The sequence below is a fragment of the Elgaria multicarinata genome, chromosome 1 (assembly GCF_023053635.1).
Source record: "Elgaria multicarinata webbii isolate HBS135686 ecotype San Diego chromosome 1, rElgMul1.1.pri, whole genome shotgun sequence".
Taxonomy (NCBI): domain Eukaryota; kingdom Metazoa; phylum Chordata; class Lepidosauria; order Squamata; family Anguidae; genus Elgaria; species Elgaria multicarinata.
The window spans coordinates 62649872-62665768 of NC_086171.1; the positions used below are offsets into that span (position 1 = coordinate 62649872).

At 41.7% G+C, this 15897-nt stretch overlaps 1 protein-coding gene across 2 annotated transcripts in view; it reads right to left on the reverse strand.

Moving 5' to 3' along the window:
- The window catches only part of TRAK1 (trafficking kinesin protein 1), a 138292-nt gene that overhangs the window by 62179 nt on the left and 60216 nt on the right, over positions 1-15897 (reverse strand). Inside the window, exon 3 of one of the 2 annotated variants that reach the window (XM_063129212.1) lies at positions 12703-12897. Coding sequence is in view for 1 of the 2 variants with exons in the window: in XM_063129221.1 (XP_062985291.1) it covers positions 812-875 (64 nt within the window). In the remaining variant the exon portion in view is untranslated. Of the gene's footprint in view, positions 1-811; positions 1132-12702; positions 12898-15897 lie in introns of those variants that run through there. The other variant, XM_063129221.1, reaches the window with a different exon arrangement.

Below are 15897 nucleotides of genomic sequence, written 5' to 3' on the forward strand. Positions count from 1 at the left end.
CAATAGCTATGCCCTCTTCTGTCATCAACTTGTGCCTCTATAACGATGTTCCTTCCTCATTCATAGATACACAGGCTGAATCGGGCCACGACATTACAATATATTTCTGGACTATTTCCATCTTGTGTTCCCAACTAAATCCTCTGGACAAATTAGAAGATTTGAATTTCCCGCAACGCAGGTGGTGCAGTTACAGTCATTCCTCCTCACACCCTCCTCTGTCATGAGACTGGTGATCACATCCAGGGTTACAGAAAAAGACATTGCCAACCTGGCAGAAAACAGAAAGTTCAAGAGGAGCTTAGGAAGAAGACACATTCCCAAAATTTAATCTTCCAACAAATTAGCAAGGGAAAAAAATGCTCCAATTGTTTCCTGCAACAAAGATTGTGTGCGTGAAACCCGGGTGTCTGCCCCAAAAGCCTTTTGTATATACTGTGCATAATGCCACATTTTGCACTATAAGAAGTGCCCATGATTACACAGCTTTCACATTCCAAACCTCAACATTCCCCTCAGCAAAGCAAGTGTGTTTAAGCACGAGTTGTAATAGCAATGATTCACAATAAGCATTTCACAGTAATTTCCTTCTAATGAAAAAGAATCTTCTGGCATATATTCTCTCCTGCCACTCCCACTGGCCAAAAGACCTACAGCAGTCTCTTGATGCATGCTTTAAACATATGCTAAGAAAGGCTAAAAACGGTCCACCTTAGCTGCACAACCGCCATACCTGTTTCCTCCAGGGCTCTTGTTAGAGGACGGATATACTTATATACAGCAGAGATGTAGTATGAAAACATATAATTACCATCCGTACATTCTTCATAATACCAGTCCAGCTCATAGTAATCTGCTTCTATGAATTTCTGCATAGTCCGTTATCTCCTTGAGCCACGTAGACGAGGAGATTTCTTTTTTTTTTTACAGAAATTGCTACAGAGGTCAAGTGAAACGCAGCCATGCTTGCCTGCCCATACAGAACACCATGCTGCAAAGGAGATCAGAGACGGCGGGCAATACGGTGAACATCTTCAGTCAGAAAAAGGAGCCAAAACAGAAAGGGACAAAAAAACAAAAAGAAGAAAATGAAACTTCAAAAGGGAAATGCCGTTGAAGCAGCTGCACCAGCGGCTGGTCTAATAAAGAAGCTCTCTACACAGGAGCTGGGGGTGGGACTTAACAAAACCATCCTATCAAAAGGCTTAGATGCTGACGTTAGAGACACACACCACCACCACTTGGGGGTTCCTAAGTCATTCCTTTTCCACTCCGGTCCTCGCATCTCTTTCGGCCTAATATGTTGCCATGGCGACTGGCTGGCTCTGAAAGAGATGCAGAGATGGAGGGAGGAAATGCATTCTACTGCTGCTTCTGACTATGCTAGCTAATGTGTGCCTCACCAAACAAGGCAAAACAGAATAAAAAGCTTCCTATTACTAGAATACAAATATAATCACGCTAAGCACCTGTTTGTGACACAGCAACATCAATTTCTGATTGCTTATTGAAGACCACATGCTTTAAATTCATGCCTAATATAATACTGTTACAAATGACTGGGGGGGGGGGGGAGACAACACATTCCCACACCCAGAAATGTAGGTGAAAGAAACCAAGCTACTGCCTCATCTTTGTCATGTGCTGGTACAATCAAAATGACTACATTTATGAAAAAGAAAATAATAATAGTAATTCACACCATCAATCCCTTTGACTAATGCTCTTACGTGTTTTGCCTTTTCTGTGAACCAGTGACCCATTTTTCCAAGTACCTGAGTTCTATGACAGCACAGAAGGGATTACAGCAAACTACAGCCATTTTGTACAACTTAAAATATTTAGCTCTTTCCACAGCTGTCTTCTTTCCTTCTGAAAATATTCCTGAAAACATTACCTTTCCACGGATTTGAATTTGAAGCTATAATACACACATGTGTGGTTAAGTGATTTTTAGGGAGAATGTTACGTTAATAAATAAATCTAAAAGGACATGACACAGAGGAAAAGGGGATGGGGAAGGAAGGGCAGGATTAAGTCTTTCAGCAAGGCTGGTGGAAAGCCCCTGCTTTCCCTCTCATCTCCCTTTGTACAGCCTGCTGGAATGGCTATTATTTTAAAACTTGTAGCAAATGAATGAGCACATGCTTATCTTGTCCAATACAACAAGCTTAATCTTCAGTTTTATTATATTTCCCACATGAACTAATCCCCTCAGCCCAACCCTCACATCGGGGATATCAAATTCATAATTGTTCGGAGTGTTTTTACTGTTTAGATGAAAAGACAGAGAAACCCAGGCCAAATCTACACCAAGCAGGATATAACACTATGAAAGTGGTCTGAATGTGACAAAAGCAGAGCCTGAAGTGTAATCATCGTAAGAATGAAATAACATGCGTGTTGATTAGGTCAAAGACATTCTGTTTGCATAGTGGCCAACTAGATGCTATGGGAAGCCCACGAGTAGACTATGAGCACATTTATGGCATCCTCCTGCTTGTGTTCCCCAGCAACTATCAGCAATGCATTTGCATTTGGTTTAATTTACTATTATCATGCCACCTTGCCAAGAGAGAAAGGAAAAGGCATCATTTATTTATTACATTTCTATACCGCCCAATAGCTGAAGCTATTGCATCAAATCCAACAAGTTTGAAGTATCTCAGTCTTTAAAAATGAATTATCCTTATTGCAGAATCAATGCAAGTATGGAATACATTGAAAGTTAATCAATGGGTCACAGTACAGTGAGAATTTCTGGAGCTCTACCTAAAGATGTGAAGGCCCGAGATTTTGGGTGTGTGTGTGTTCCAAACCCAGACAAGGAAGGAGAATGATTCCTGGCATGATCCTTCATGCAATCAAAGGGGCAAATTATCAAAAGGCTTAAACAAAAACACACCCATACTGAGTTAGTCCAACTTTGAATATCTTGCTTGAAACTCCAAACTACATGGTCAAGACCTATAAAGACCAAGGAAAGGGTAAACTCACAGACACAAGGAGTCTTATGCCACCACTTTCACATTGGCAGAGGAAAGTCCCAAAAGTCACAGATCAAACCCAGTCTGCCAGTACACTGGGGTAACAACAAACTAAGACACATAATCCAATGCAAACGAGAGTTCAAATCTATGAAAAGTCTCACCCAGTACTTTTCATGGCAAGTCCTTAGCAATCCAAATTTCCAAATAGGACAGTCCATGTGGAGAGTGCCTCCAGAGCCCCAGACGATAATGGATCCAAACAGAGAGGGCTTTGGGCAATGCAGATGAGATGTTTCTAGCAAAGCCTCCTAGCCTTTGCATCAGCTTAAAAGGGAAGGTGTGATAGCAAGATACATCCTCCAGACCCCTTGACAGACAAGGCCTTTTGGCCTTTTAGCAAGGCCCCTGTCCAAACAGGGTGTCACTGCTCAGCCCTCCAGGATGATGTGTCACCCTGGGTGACCCTTCTGCAAACTCCTCCCCAACTCTGTCAGATTTTCATGGAGAGCTTCTTATTCCCAAGGCCGAAGCCAGCAAGTGGATGGGGAGTAGGGTGACTCCCCCTGGCTATGCTCTAAGAACCTCTAAGCTCACACAAATTCTGACATTCCACAGGCTGAAATAGGCCCAGACTATTTCAAATGAAATCTTAGCTATAAACTACAACAAGGCCCACTGCAGTGCTGAAACCATTCCGCATAGTTACAGTAATGCTCCTCACTAGGACTGGTTCAAAAGTTAGTCATCTCACATAGAATTAATAACAACAAAGACGTATCCCATATTGCTGTGCTGTAGGATATAGTGTTTGTACCAGGCATATTGTACCAGTTACCCAGATTGTCTCCATCTGCCACTAGGGACGTGCAGAACAGGAGGAAAGACTTTCCACACGACTGGGTGACTAATGTGGTAAGCCCAATGAAACATTACACTCCATTGTATGGAGCACTGCTACATGGAAACATTTCTGGCAGCCTCCACCTGGGATGAGTAATGAGTATGAAGCAGGTATCAAGGAAGGAGAAAATTCCAGCTAATGTCAAGGCCTGACAGGACTTCCTGGTACTCAGGAAACCTGACACTGGCAAGCCCTACTTTGAATTAAGCACTCATTCTTCCATTCTAGCTATGAAAATTACCTAACGTGGAAAGTACCAGTCTGTAAAATAGATTATGAGGAAAGGGACCTGTCCTCTTGTATTCTGGAAAGTGCCATGCACACTGATGGTGCTGTATCAGCATTCCCCATCCTGGAGTCCATTACCTCCTGGCAGCTTGGCCAATGGTCAGGAATCCTGGGAGTTGTAGTCCAAAATATCTGGAAGTGTTCTAAAAATAGAGAAAAACCTAGGGGCAAAATCAAATGATTTAGCGCTTCCAGAGTGACCTGAAACGAGCAGAAGCACTCATTTCTGGAAAGAGGTAAGTAGGTGAAACTCGCATATGGGAGCTCCACTGGCCTGCCTTCTTCCAAAAACAACTGTTTCTGCTAATTTCACAGCTCCCTCTAGGAAGCACTAAAACTCCCTTGCATAAGTGATGGGTCCTGCTTGTGCAACAGAATTGACAGACCCACCATAAAAACATAAGAAGAGCCATGCTGGATCAGACCAAGGGCCCGTCTAGTCCAGCACTCTGTTCACAGTGGCCAACCAGCCATCGACCAGGTACCCAGAAACAGTGCAACAGCACCCTCCTACCCATGTTCCCCAGCAATTGATACATATAGGCTCACTGCCTCTGAAACTGGATTACTGCCTCTGATACTGGAAGGGAATCAGCGGGGTATAAAGGAATCAGTAGAGGCATAAGTGGACTCTGCCCTAGGATAGGATCTACTTATCTATACATCAAGCATCTATGAAAAGATTTAGTAAAAGCTGGTTTAAAAAACAACTCTCGCACTAGGAACCATGAATCCACACAATTGAACATCCAACTCCGCATGTTCCAAGTTGATACCCACTTATAATTAAGCAAAGCCCCAGAATGCAGTGGTGTGCAAAAGCCCACAGAGCAGCCTGTGGTTCCATCTTGATATTAGTAGAATTCAACTATTCATAGCAGCTGTACCCCTGTGGGTTTCACATTGACTATTCCCAGCTTACATTTTCTCCCAACTGACAGAAACAAAAAGGCAATCCAGACTGTAGGATGCAAAGGTTACATGCTCGACGGGCCAGAATAAGTTGCTAAGTGAACACTGAATTGTGTTTCTATTAGCAGCAATGCAACTGAAAAGATTGGCTATGCCCTAATGGGACTGTAGAAAAGCATTCCTTTTTTAAGGCTAATAAGCGAGACCAGCCTTTCTTTTTTTAACACTGTCCTAAAATGTCAAGTAGCAATTCCAAAAGAGCATATCCATTTATTATGTTTGAAGACTCCTTGTTTGCCATTTCAAGTTAGTTCTATACATCGCTGATCCCAGAAGAGCAGCAGTTGACTAAAATATCTGCTTATATATTACAAGAGTATGACATTGAAGCTTTCAGATGCCTGAATGCTAAAAGACATGCACAAAGGTTTAGATCCAGAGAACCCTTTGTGTGAGCAGGAGGCACATCCAATCACACAAAGGGGGTGTCTCTGATTTCTTCCAAGCACCTCTATAACCGCAATCCCCATTCTGGAGGGTCCTTCAACTCTCAGGACTGGTTTTTCAGAGGGCAAGGGCAGCTGCAGCAAAAGGAGGTGGGAGAAAAGTCCCACTGCAAGTTCAGAACTCCACTTGCAATTCTATGAATCCAAACTGTTAGTAGGTATATTCTAGCTTCGCTCTCAAGGTATGGGAATGCCCTGAAAAGCCCTTTGCTACGAGCTACTGGGGAAACAACTAATACCTTTTGAAAGATTGAGGGACAGGGACAAAGTAGTACAAAATACTCAGTATCATAGACCTAGTGAACGTCGATATTAATGTTTAAATTAACCTTTAAACAAACTTGTCTAACTTGCAACAAGAAAAAAAAAGTTCCATGGAAAAGTGTAAAAGAATCAGAGAAACAGCCACAAATGTATTTTCCTCAGGGGAGTTACTCAAAATGAAAAGGATCAGTATTTAATAATTAAAGAGTGGGAGATGGGAAAATACTAGATTTTACTTATCTGAAGAGTTAATGGATTACATTTGATAGGCCAGATATTTTCAGAACACTTTCAATTGCTTACTTTGCATTGGAAACCAAATCCCCGCGTCTCTCCGATTGGCCTGTCTCATGCTACGGGTGCATTCTGTCTCCTCTCTCTGCCGGATCCTTGCCATTATCAGAGTGTTGCTGATTTTAGCCACTTTTCCACTCCCCCACCCGCCCCATCCAACCAGTGGCACCTCAGTTTTCATGGGTTCCCTTCCCACTCCTGTCCCCTCCTCCCATGGCCATCACCTGCTTCCCAGCAGTTTTTCAAAGCTGTTCCCTTATCCCTGCCCATGTGCACCAAAACGGGGTGGGAGCTCTAACTCCTTGACAGTTTTCTGGGATGGGATGAAATTTTATATGCAGGCTCTCCTCATGGGGAACATCCAAGTGCTATACTGGTAAACTGTGCAACTTTCCTTTTGATGGAAAAGTGATCAGAAAAGAAAAAAGGCTGTGTGCTGTAATTCTGTGGAACTTTGCAGGACTGGAGCCAAAACTCACATACAGGCGTCCCTTGTGGGGATGCACCCAACGCATGGCGAGCACAATCTTTTGCTAGGCAGTTCTCGAAAACAGAGATCTGTTGGCTGGAGCAGAGCAGCAGGAACGGTTTTGACCGCTCTTGTCAAGCAACGTTGTAAGTGATCTTTAAACCATTCTTTAAACTACTGTGGAGTGCCAGACAACACAATAAGCCATGATGGTTCAAATAAACCTCACTGCAAACCATGGCTTAGGGTGGCTTATTTTAGCTAAATAAGTCACCATGGTTAGGGGAAAACTGCTTGCAGACTGTTTTGGCTTATTCATCATGGCTTATTCAGAAAAATAAACCATCGTGGCTTATCGTGACATACAAACCCAGTTGGTGTATGCCTCAACCATATGGCCTTTGAGACTTGCTGGAAGGGCCACACAAGTGGACAATCATGCTCAGCAGGAAGGTCTTTGTGAGGAGAGTAGAACTCAGCAGCATTCTCTCCAAAAAGAGAAAGAACGGCATTGACCTCTGCCAGTGTAGCAACCATTTCATGACTAAACGTCATACCTGCTTCGAGCTGGATATCATATAAGCTTCCCAGCAAAAGGGCCTACCTACATTAAGAAATACAACAAAGTATTATTTATTTACAAAATTTATACTCCAAGTGGACTCCAAACAGATTGCAAGTTCAATATTTGCAGTCTTTCAACAGAATTAATTGAATTTCTAATGTCCAATTTTACAACTATTTCCAAAAAATATACCGAACCTTTCACTCTGCCAAATTCATACATCCATAAAGAGGAGAACGTGGGGCAATTTACTGTTGCTGCTAAGGATACAACCATTTAAACTAGGACTTGTAAAATCATCTGTATAGTTATATTCAAAATCTTACAACAAAATTAGAAATTACAGATACAGTGAATCCAGCATAGCTTTGAAGGGGGAACCATATAACCAAGACATAAAAACATGACCAAATGGAGATAAGGAAATTATGTTGCTTCAGCCATCATTAAAGATGATAGAAAGGAAATGACCAAATCTCTAAAGTAACAAATATGAAGAACAGTTTATTTATTTATCTATTTATTGCATTTATATCCCACCTTTTTTCTGTAAAGTAAGTCAGTATTCATCTGACAACCCTGCAAGGTAGGCTCCTGGACCAAACGTCCTGAACTCCCCAGTTACCCACCTCCCTGCCCTGTCCACAACCGAAATGAGTCAGATCACAGACACACGTTTAGGGACCAAAGCAACTTTATTGCAATCACTAAAACTAACACGTAAGGCCTTGGTCGTAAAACAGCCCCTTAAAAATAGGAAGGGGGAGAATAAGGAAAGGGGGGGAAGGGAGAGGGAATGTGGATAAGGAAGAGTGAGGAAAAGCTCTAATACTTAGCCATTACCCCCAAGACGCATTCATACGACCCCACACCCATCCGAAATCTGGCTGGTCTTCTCCAGAATACCCACACACATTAAAACATAAAACCTTTCTAACTCCAGGCAACCTTAATGGTTGCCATGGACTTGACCTTCCCACTTAACGTACACACGCACCACCAAGGAAGATGAAGGAACTTCATCATAAAGCTTTTTATCTCTTTTTGGGACCCCTGGTCCCATGACCTGAGTAAACCAACCAGTGCCCTTCCCGGACTATAGCCCACCCCCTCCCATAGGGGCCAAGCCTCCTCTTTTTCCCACAGCTGAATCCCGTTAGTTTCCAACGCCCTGATAATCTCCAGGTGCCAGTGGGAGCTGGACTGGCTCGAGACAAGAATGACTTTGGCTGGTGGCCACCAAAGCCTGGCACAGCCAGTTTGAACAATAGACCATAGATCATACCTAGGGGCAAATCTTACACCCTCATAGCAACATCAAGTTAAAGGTACAGATTTGCAACCCTGTCCTTCACATTTTCCGCCGAGGAACCCAAGGCGGCATACATAATCCTCCTCATCTCCATTTTATCCCCACAACAACCACCCTGTGTGGTGGGTTGGGCTGAGTCTGTGACAGGCCCAAAGTCACCCAGTGGGTTTCCATGGCTGAGTGGGGACTAGAACCCGGATCTCTTGACTCCTAGTCCAACACTTTAGCCACTACTCCACACAGTTAACAAATGAAAGTAATGAAAGCAATAAACCATATTAAAAATCAGGATCATATGGTGTGTAGTTAGATCATTAGATTATGCAAGATTTTTATGCACATTTTGACAACAGAACAACCTGCCTGGCAAAGTTGTATACTTTCTTTTGTGGAGGTTTTCAAAGGGCAACTTCTCAACATTTGAAATGGTAAAGCCTAGGAAATCCTGCTGTCACAAAGGATTGGTCTAAAGAATTCTTAGGACACAATCCCATGCATGTTTACACAGAAAAAAGTCCTACAATTCCCAGCATTCTCCAGTCAGCCATGCTGGCTGGAGAATGCTGGCAGATGTAGGAGGGTTTTTTGGTTTTTTTGACTAGGCATGCATAGGATTTCCATCTTAGTACTCTTTCTAACTGTATAATTCTGTCTAGATCCTTCAAACCCCTTTATATAGCTTTATATGGGATCATCCAAGAATTACATCTTGCAAAGAACTTGGGGTTGTCACCCAATTGTGCCCTGTGTCAAAATTAGGGATGGTTCAGAAATGTGTTCCATTAAGTTTTTTTTTAAAAAAAAATCCCATTTGTACATCCCAGTATCAAATGCAGATCCGAATACAATTTGCAGTCAGAAACCATTACATTTCTGAACTCCCAGTGTCTTCTGTGAAACAAACAAAGAACAAAAAGCAAAATAAAACAAAAAATGTACTGGACAACAAACACACATTTTAAAACTGCTTATATTTCTGAAATAAGCACAAACGGGCTTTAGTCAATGGGTGCATATGTAAAACAATATGCACATTTGGAAAATGCACACACACAAAATACAGGTTTCTCGGGTGGGTGGAGGAATCCCATACAGAACAGGGAAAGAACCGGCTTAGCAGTTGAGGAGGAGGAAATTCAATGGGATCAAGCTTAACAAATCTGCCTATCCCTAGTCAAAATCTCTGCCTCTCATTTGTAACATCTCATACAACTTCCTCCACATCTTCCTGTCATTAAATTGCACCATTGCTCAATCCTGCTGCTCTTTACTGGTCAGGATGGGGAAACAGGGCATGTAATAATGACAGGACTTGCAACAAATAAAACACAACATGGGAACGCTAATTTTGATAACAGTCCCACATTACTTGCAATCTTTTGTTCTACCTTAAGACTCCTCAGGTCAGTTTACTAAAGCAACTGAAAACAGGTACTAGTGGAAAATTAACCCTCATATCACATGTTTTGTTGTGTTGACTAAACAGTAACAGCTGCGAAACAGAACACCTTCATGTAGTGTTTGTTCTTGTTTCTGAATTGAGCACAAAGTTATGAAAACAACATTAGCTAAAAGTGTACCTCCTTCCAAAAATCTTGAACATCAGCTTCGGATAAAACAGCCGATCTGTGGCTTGGAAACTGTCAACCCAGAACCTAGACCAGCCTTTTTCAACCTGATGGCCTTCAGATGTTTTAGACTAAAACTCTCACTAGTCCCAGCCAGCATGCCAAGGATGATGGGAGTTATAGTCCAAAACATCTGGAGGGGACCAGGATAGGGGAGGCTCACCTAGACCATTCACACACACACACAGCTGCCCCATAGGGAGTCCATATGGCTGAGATATCTTTTTTAGATCACTCCATAAAGATCAGAGCTACTTCAGATGGAGGATTCTCTCATACTTCAAATATAGGAAAAAACTATCTGAAGAGCATAAAGTTAGGTTTGGAATCAGTTTCCCATGAAGATTTGTTTTACTTTTGTGAATATTTGTAAGATATTTCTAGTAAACAGTGCTGGACTTAGATACAGGAGACCTGGCTTCAAGTCCAGCTTTTGCCATGGACTCTTGTTGTGTGCCATTCTCGTCCCTTCTGGCATTCACAAATGCTGGCAAACTGACATGAGACGCTCACATCGGTGAGACTTTACTGCGGAAATCTCACAGTAACAGACTTAATGGTTACACACTCCAGAAACACACTTAAAGCTGAATGTTGGTCAGAACACTTTAGGCTCCGTGCTTCAGGCAATCACAAAGAGTGTCCGGGGGGGGGGGGATTTTTGAAAGGCTGAGCAAACCATCCCAAGGGAGCTTCTCCAGATGCCACATACACTGGCAACTCATGGGGACGTGATTAAAGCCAAAACAAGATCATAGAAAGCACCCAGGCACAGGAGTCGCATGCTTTCTGCTTAGCACTGGAAACTCCCTGCCTGCCAAACACGGACCAGACCCTGGTAAGCAAGATCACAGGGAAGGGAATAACTCAGGCACAGGAATTTCCCTGCACGTAATGTAATGTTAGCTCCGGGGAAGCTCTCTTGCCACCTGAGTCAGGCCACACCCACACAATCCACAGCAAATGCAAGTCCAAGTCTATGAAAAGCCTCACAGTACTTTTCATGGTGCAGTTCTTAGATATCTAAAATCCAAATAGCAAAGCATCCATGTGCAGAGTGCTTTCAACATCCCTAGTGGTTGATGGAATCCATAGCAGGAGGGATTTCAGGCCTTGCATCGAGAGATGAAACCTAGCAAAGCTTTTTCAGCTTTGCACCAGCATTTAAAGCCTATTCAAAGCCACTTGACAGACAGGTCCTCTGACCTATAAACCATGCCCATGTGCTAACAGGGCGGGACTGGACAACCCACTAAGATGATGCTTCAATCTGAGTAACATTCCCAAACCGTGGCCCTCACCTTTCCACCTTTCACAGGTTCCCAAGGAAACCTTTTCCAGCTGCAAGGCCATGACAGGGAGTGAGAGCTACTCCTTGCAGAGACATTTGACCTTCTATAACTATTCATAATAAATCTACTTACATTCTACAAGGCCTCCAGCCTTGCACCTATACCTGACAGACTCATTGTGTTGCTTTGGACAAGCCACTGTATTTCAGTCTCAATTCCCCAACTTTAAAATAGAAATAGAACTAGCAAGATCCCTCACAGGGTTGTTGAGAGCAAAACACAATCAATAATCACTGCAATGCATTTTGAAAATTAAATATAGAAATGAAACAGTAGTAAATTCCCACGTGGTCACTCAAATTCATGTCTTGTTTAACCCATAAATTTGTGTTACATGAGAACCAGGTTTGTACGTGGAAAGCATCACTTTTCCCCAGATACAAAATGTTGTAGTTGTGCCTGAAAAATCAAGACCATAATGACAAAAATTTAGCCTTAAGATGTGCACCCCAAAATAAAAGCAAATACACATTTATTGTGTGGGGTGGTTGTGGGGTGGGAAATGATCATACATGTGGTCACTTCAAATATACGTTTAATTGGTATTTTCCTGTTCATCCCTTTTCTCTGAAAGTTTAATATTTACCTACTAGCAAAAGGATTAGAGCTTATTGTTTTAAATGGACAGTTATTTAAGATATTTCTTAATCTGGAAGTTATAAAGTAAGGGCACTCCTCAGCCATCTATTCCTTCTTTCTATTCAGAAATTCCATTGGATGTTTCAAGGCCATTCTGTTTTTTAATTTATGTTTGACTCCCACACTGCTTTTTGGTGACTGACTGTGTTGTGACTGCATGCAGGCTTGCAGCCTATTCAGCTGTTTTCAATTTCCATTGAACCCAACTTGAGTTAAGTAGCTTGCATGCAGGATTGCAACCTTAGTTTCCTACCCACTCACTGCATCATAAGCCAAAGCAAAACCATGAACTTGGGTGGAGACTGACATATGCAAGCTACATTCCAAATTGGTGCAAAATGTCATATGCTAGCTACAGCAAAAATGCTGCTATGGGAGGTGCTTTTTAAAAACGTTTTTTTCCACTTTCATATCAGGGACCAGGTTCATGATTTCTTTTATATCAAAGTAGCTTTCAGATTAATGTGATCCATCCCAAATACTGTATTGTTTCCCCAAGAATAGTTGCTACACTAAGGAAATCTGGAAAAAGTCAACTATGGGTAATTGCATTTGAGTACAAATGAACATATCTGAACTTACGGAAGTATTTCAGTGTCTCTTCAATTTGCTCAGTTGTTAAGTCAATATTAGCATCTGGAGAAATGAGCGGAGTATGAAGCCAGTCGTCGTGGTCATAACCATAGATTGTATCTGCTCTTAACTTGTAGTGGGGCAGCTGCTCTTCCAGCAGGCTGATGATTTCAACTTCGGGAAGATCAGTACTATTGCACACATCTAAGAGGAGGGAAGACAACACAAGAAATGGGTTATGTGGGTTTTAAGACAAAAAACAAGGCATTTGTGATTTAATACAAGCCACATCAGCAAAATTCTATCCAATGAATTCCATCAGCCCTGGCAAAATTCCATCCAGAAAAAAAAAAAAAAGATAGAAAGAAATTTCTTGGAAGCTATGGCTATAAATGGTTAGCAAGGAAAGGGATACGAAGTATTTGATAATAAACTGGGTATTTTGTTCCCTGAAAGCTGGATTTGTCACAATGATAGACTCGCCGTTGAAGAAACCCAGGGTAGATCTGCAACCCAAAGAAACTGGTGTGAAATATGGCCCTGCTATACCAAATATACACTATATTTGTTTTTATATTCACAAATGTTCATGTTCAGATTTTTGAAGAAAAATAATAAAACTAGTAAATGAAATTATTCCCACCATCTATAACAGTAGTAATAAATCAGAATGCTTTAATGAACAAAGATACACTTGCCTATATACAAAAGCTCTCACTGTACCACAGTAAACATTTCAGTTCTCAATTTAGGGATAAGCAATGGTTCCAACTGCTAACGCAAAACACACACACACACACACACACACACACACACACACCTGCGTAGCAAAGGAAATTATAGTCAGTGCTATTAATCCTTATAACACATCTAAGATCTCTGGTCTAGTTGGAAATATAAAACCCAGAAGCTAGTTCTGTGAGTTAAGGCTGAGATCCAAAACATATTTACTTGGAAATGAAATAAACATGCTTTCCTTCTAAGTAACCTTGCATATTAGAACACTTGCCTGGGATTTTATGTTAATGCTTCCATTCAGAACAGACTAAACTGAGACTTGCACATCCTGAGCTATTGCATATGTCATAGTGAACGTATGGCTCATTAATATTATTGTCTTTACCTGAGTGGTTTTCATTTCTGATAGAAGTACCGTATTTCTTCGATTCTAAGACGCACTTTTCCCCCCATATAAACTTCTCTAAAAACAGGGTGCGTCTTAAAATCGCGGGTGCGATTATTATTCTTAGAATCAAAGCTTTTTTTCTGTTGGTGCTGAAATTAGTGTGCACCTTACAATTGATGGTGTCTTACAATCGAAGAAATATGGTATTTAGAGGTTTGCAACACACACACACACATACACACACACACACCGACACCCCATATACACCTACTCACACCCTTGTTTTCAGGTACTGTTACATCAACTGCCTATTAACTTAGAATGCCTAGTAAATATATGCCATCTACCCACCCAACCCTTTCATCTCTGCCCAAATTCATAGTTCTTATCCCAGCATTGTTGGGGCAGCGACCCACTTCAACCTTTATGACAAAACAATACTGCTGGGAATAAGTGATCTCATCACCATGTTACTCAGGCAAACTTCAAAGGGAGACATTTTACTAGAAAGAGCTATCATGTGCCAGCTCAGAACAAAAGGGAAAGCCAAGGCATTATCCCCCACTGAGCATTTTACATATTTGTTCTGTTACTCTAAAAGTATCTTTAGAAATCATCTCACTGAAGCCAATTAAAACATAGAAACAAGGCTGCATGCAGTTACATTATTATGCATTAACAATATTTATATACCGCTTCTCATTTGAAACATTTTTAAAGCTCTGGTACAACAGTCTAAGTATACTGACTGTATATACACACATTAAGCATCAATAGGTTATTTTACTTAACCCCGCTGCATCTAAATCTCACTCCCTAAACATGAGTCTCTCACATATAGTAAGAATTCTGCACCTTTTCACAGTAAAATGAATCCACAGTATGGTTTGCTTGTGACAAGGAACATCTTGGTTTTAGAGATAACAAATACTAAATGAAGCTGAAATTAAAGTGAGATGACAGCAGAGTGAGAGTGAGAGAGAGAGAGAATTGGGTCAATACTAATTTTCTATAATGTGGGGAGGGGAGGGGGATTTAAAAGTACAGTGAATGGTTCAAAGTCGCCCAATGAGCTTCACGGCTGAGTGGGGACTTGAACCCAGATCTCCCCATCCAACACTCTAAGCATTACAACACACTGCTTCTCTTCCCTCCCCCCTTTGTGTTCCTCCTTTCCCAATGCAAACTACCTCTCTTTACTAGGACGAAAAAGTCAGGGGAAAGCTCTTTCGGGAGATGGAGGGGGGGGGATGTTTAGCAACCTATTCCAAGATTAAGAGAATGTCGTCACAAAGAACCTCCACGGCGGGCCTTCTCTGTAGCGGCACCCACCCTCTGGAAAACCCTCCCTCGTGGGTTCGGGAGGCGGAAAATGTAATATCTTTTAAATGCTTCCTAAAAACATATCTTTTTAAAAAAGCCTTCCCTGGATTGTAACTTATTCTGGTTTTATGTGATTTTAACGTTTTTAATTGGATGTTATGGTTTTAGTTATAAACTGCTCAGAGAGCCTAGACTATTGGGCAGTATAAATACCAAATAAATAAATAATTAAATTAAATTAAATTAAACCCCTCCCAGGCTCTCGGGTTGGGCCAGGAAGTGAGGGCCCACTCTTGCCCTCACACAATTCCATTCTGATCGAATGAGGACTAAATGCCCAAATAGGGCTTATATAGCCTTTGAACTGGGAGCTGGCAACCGGAAAGTGTGCTGAGGGTGATCTAAGCTAACCCCAACCTCAAATGGAAAATAGTATTTGCCTCCTGTGGCTGTGAACATCAAATTCCACACTCTGAAGTCTCAATGGCTTGAATTAGGAACGTTGAGAGGGATCAGTTTGGGCAATGGTGTAATTTTTTATCACATCTGAACTCCAAGCTTTCAAATCCAGGAATGAAGGCTACAACTACAGACTACTGTCAATTGGATTTGGAACTGTTGTCATGGTTTCCCCCAGAGTACTTTGGGAATTTTAGTGAGATAGCCAAGTATTCTTGGTTAACGACCCTTTGCCCCCTTCACAGAACTAAAATTCCCAGGGAATTCATGGCAGTTATAAAACAGGCTTGAAAATC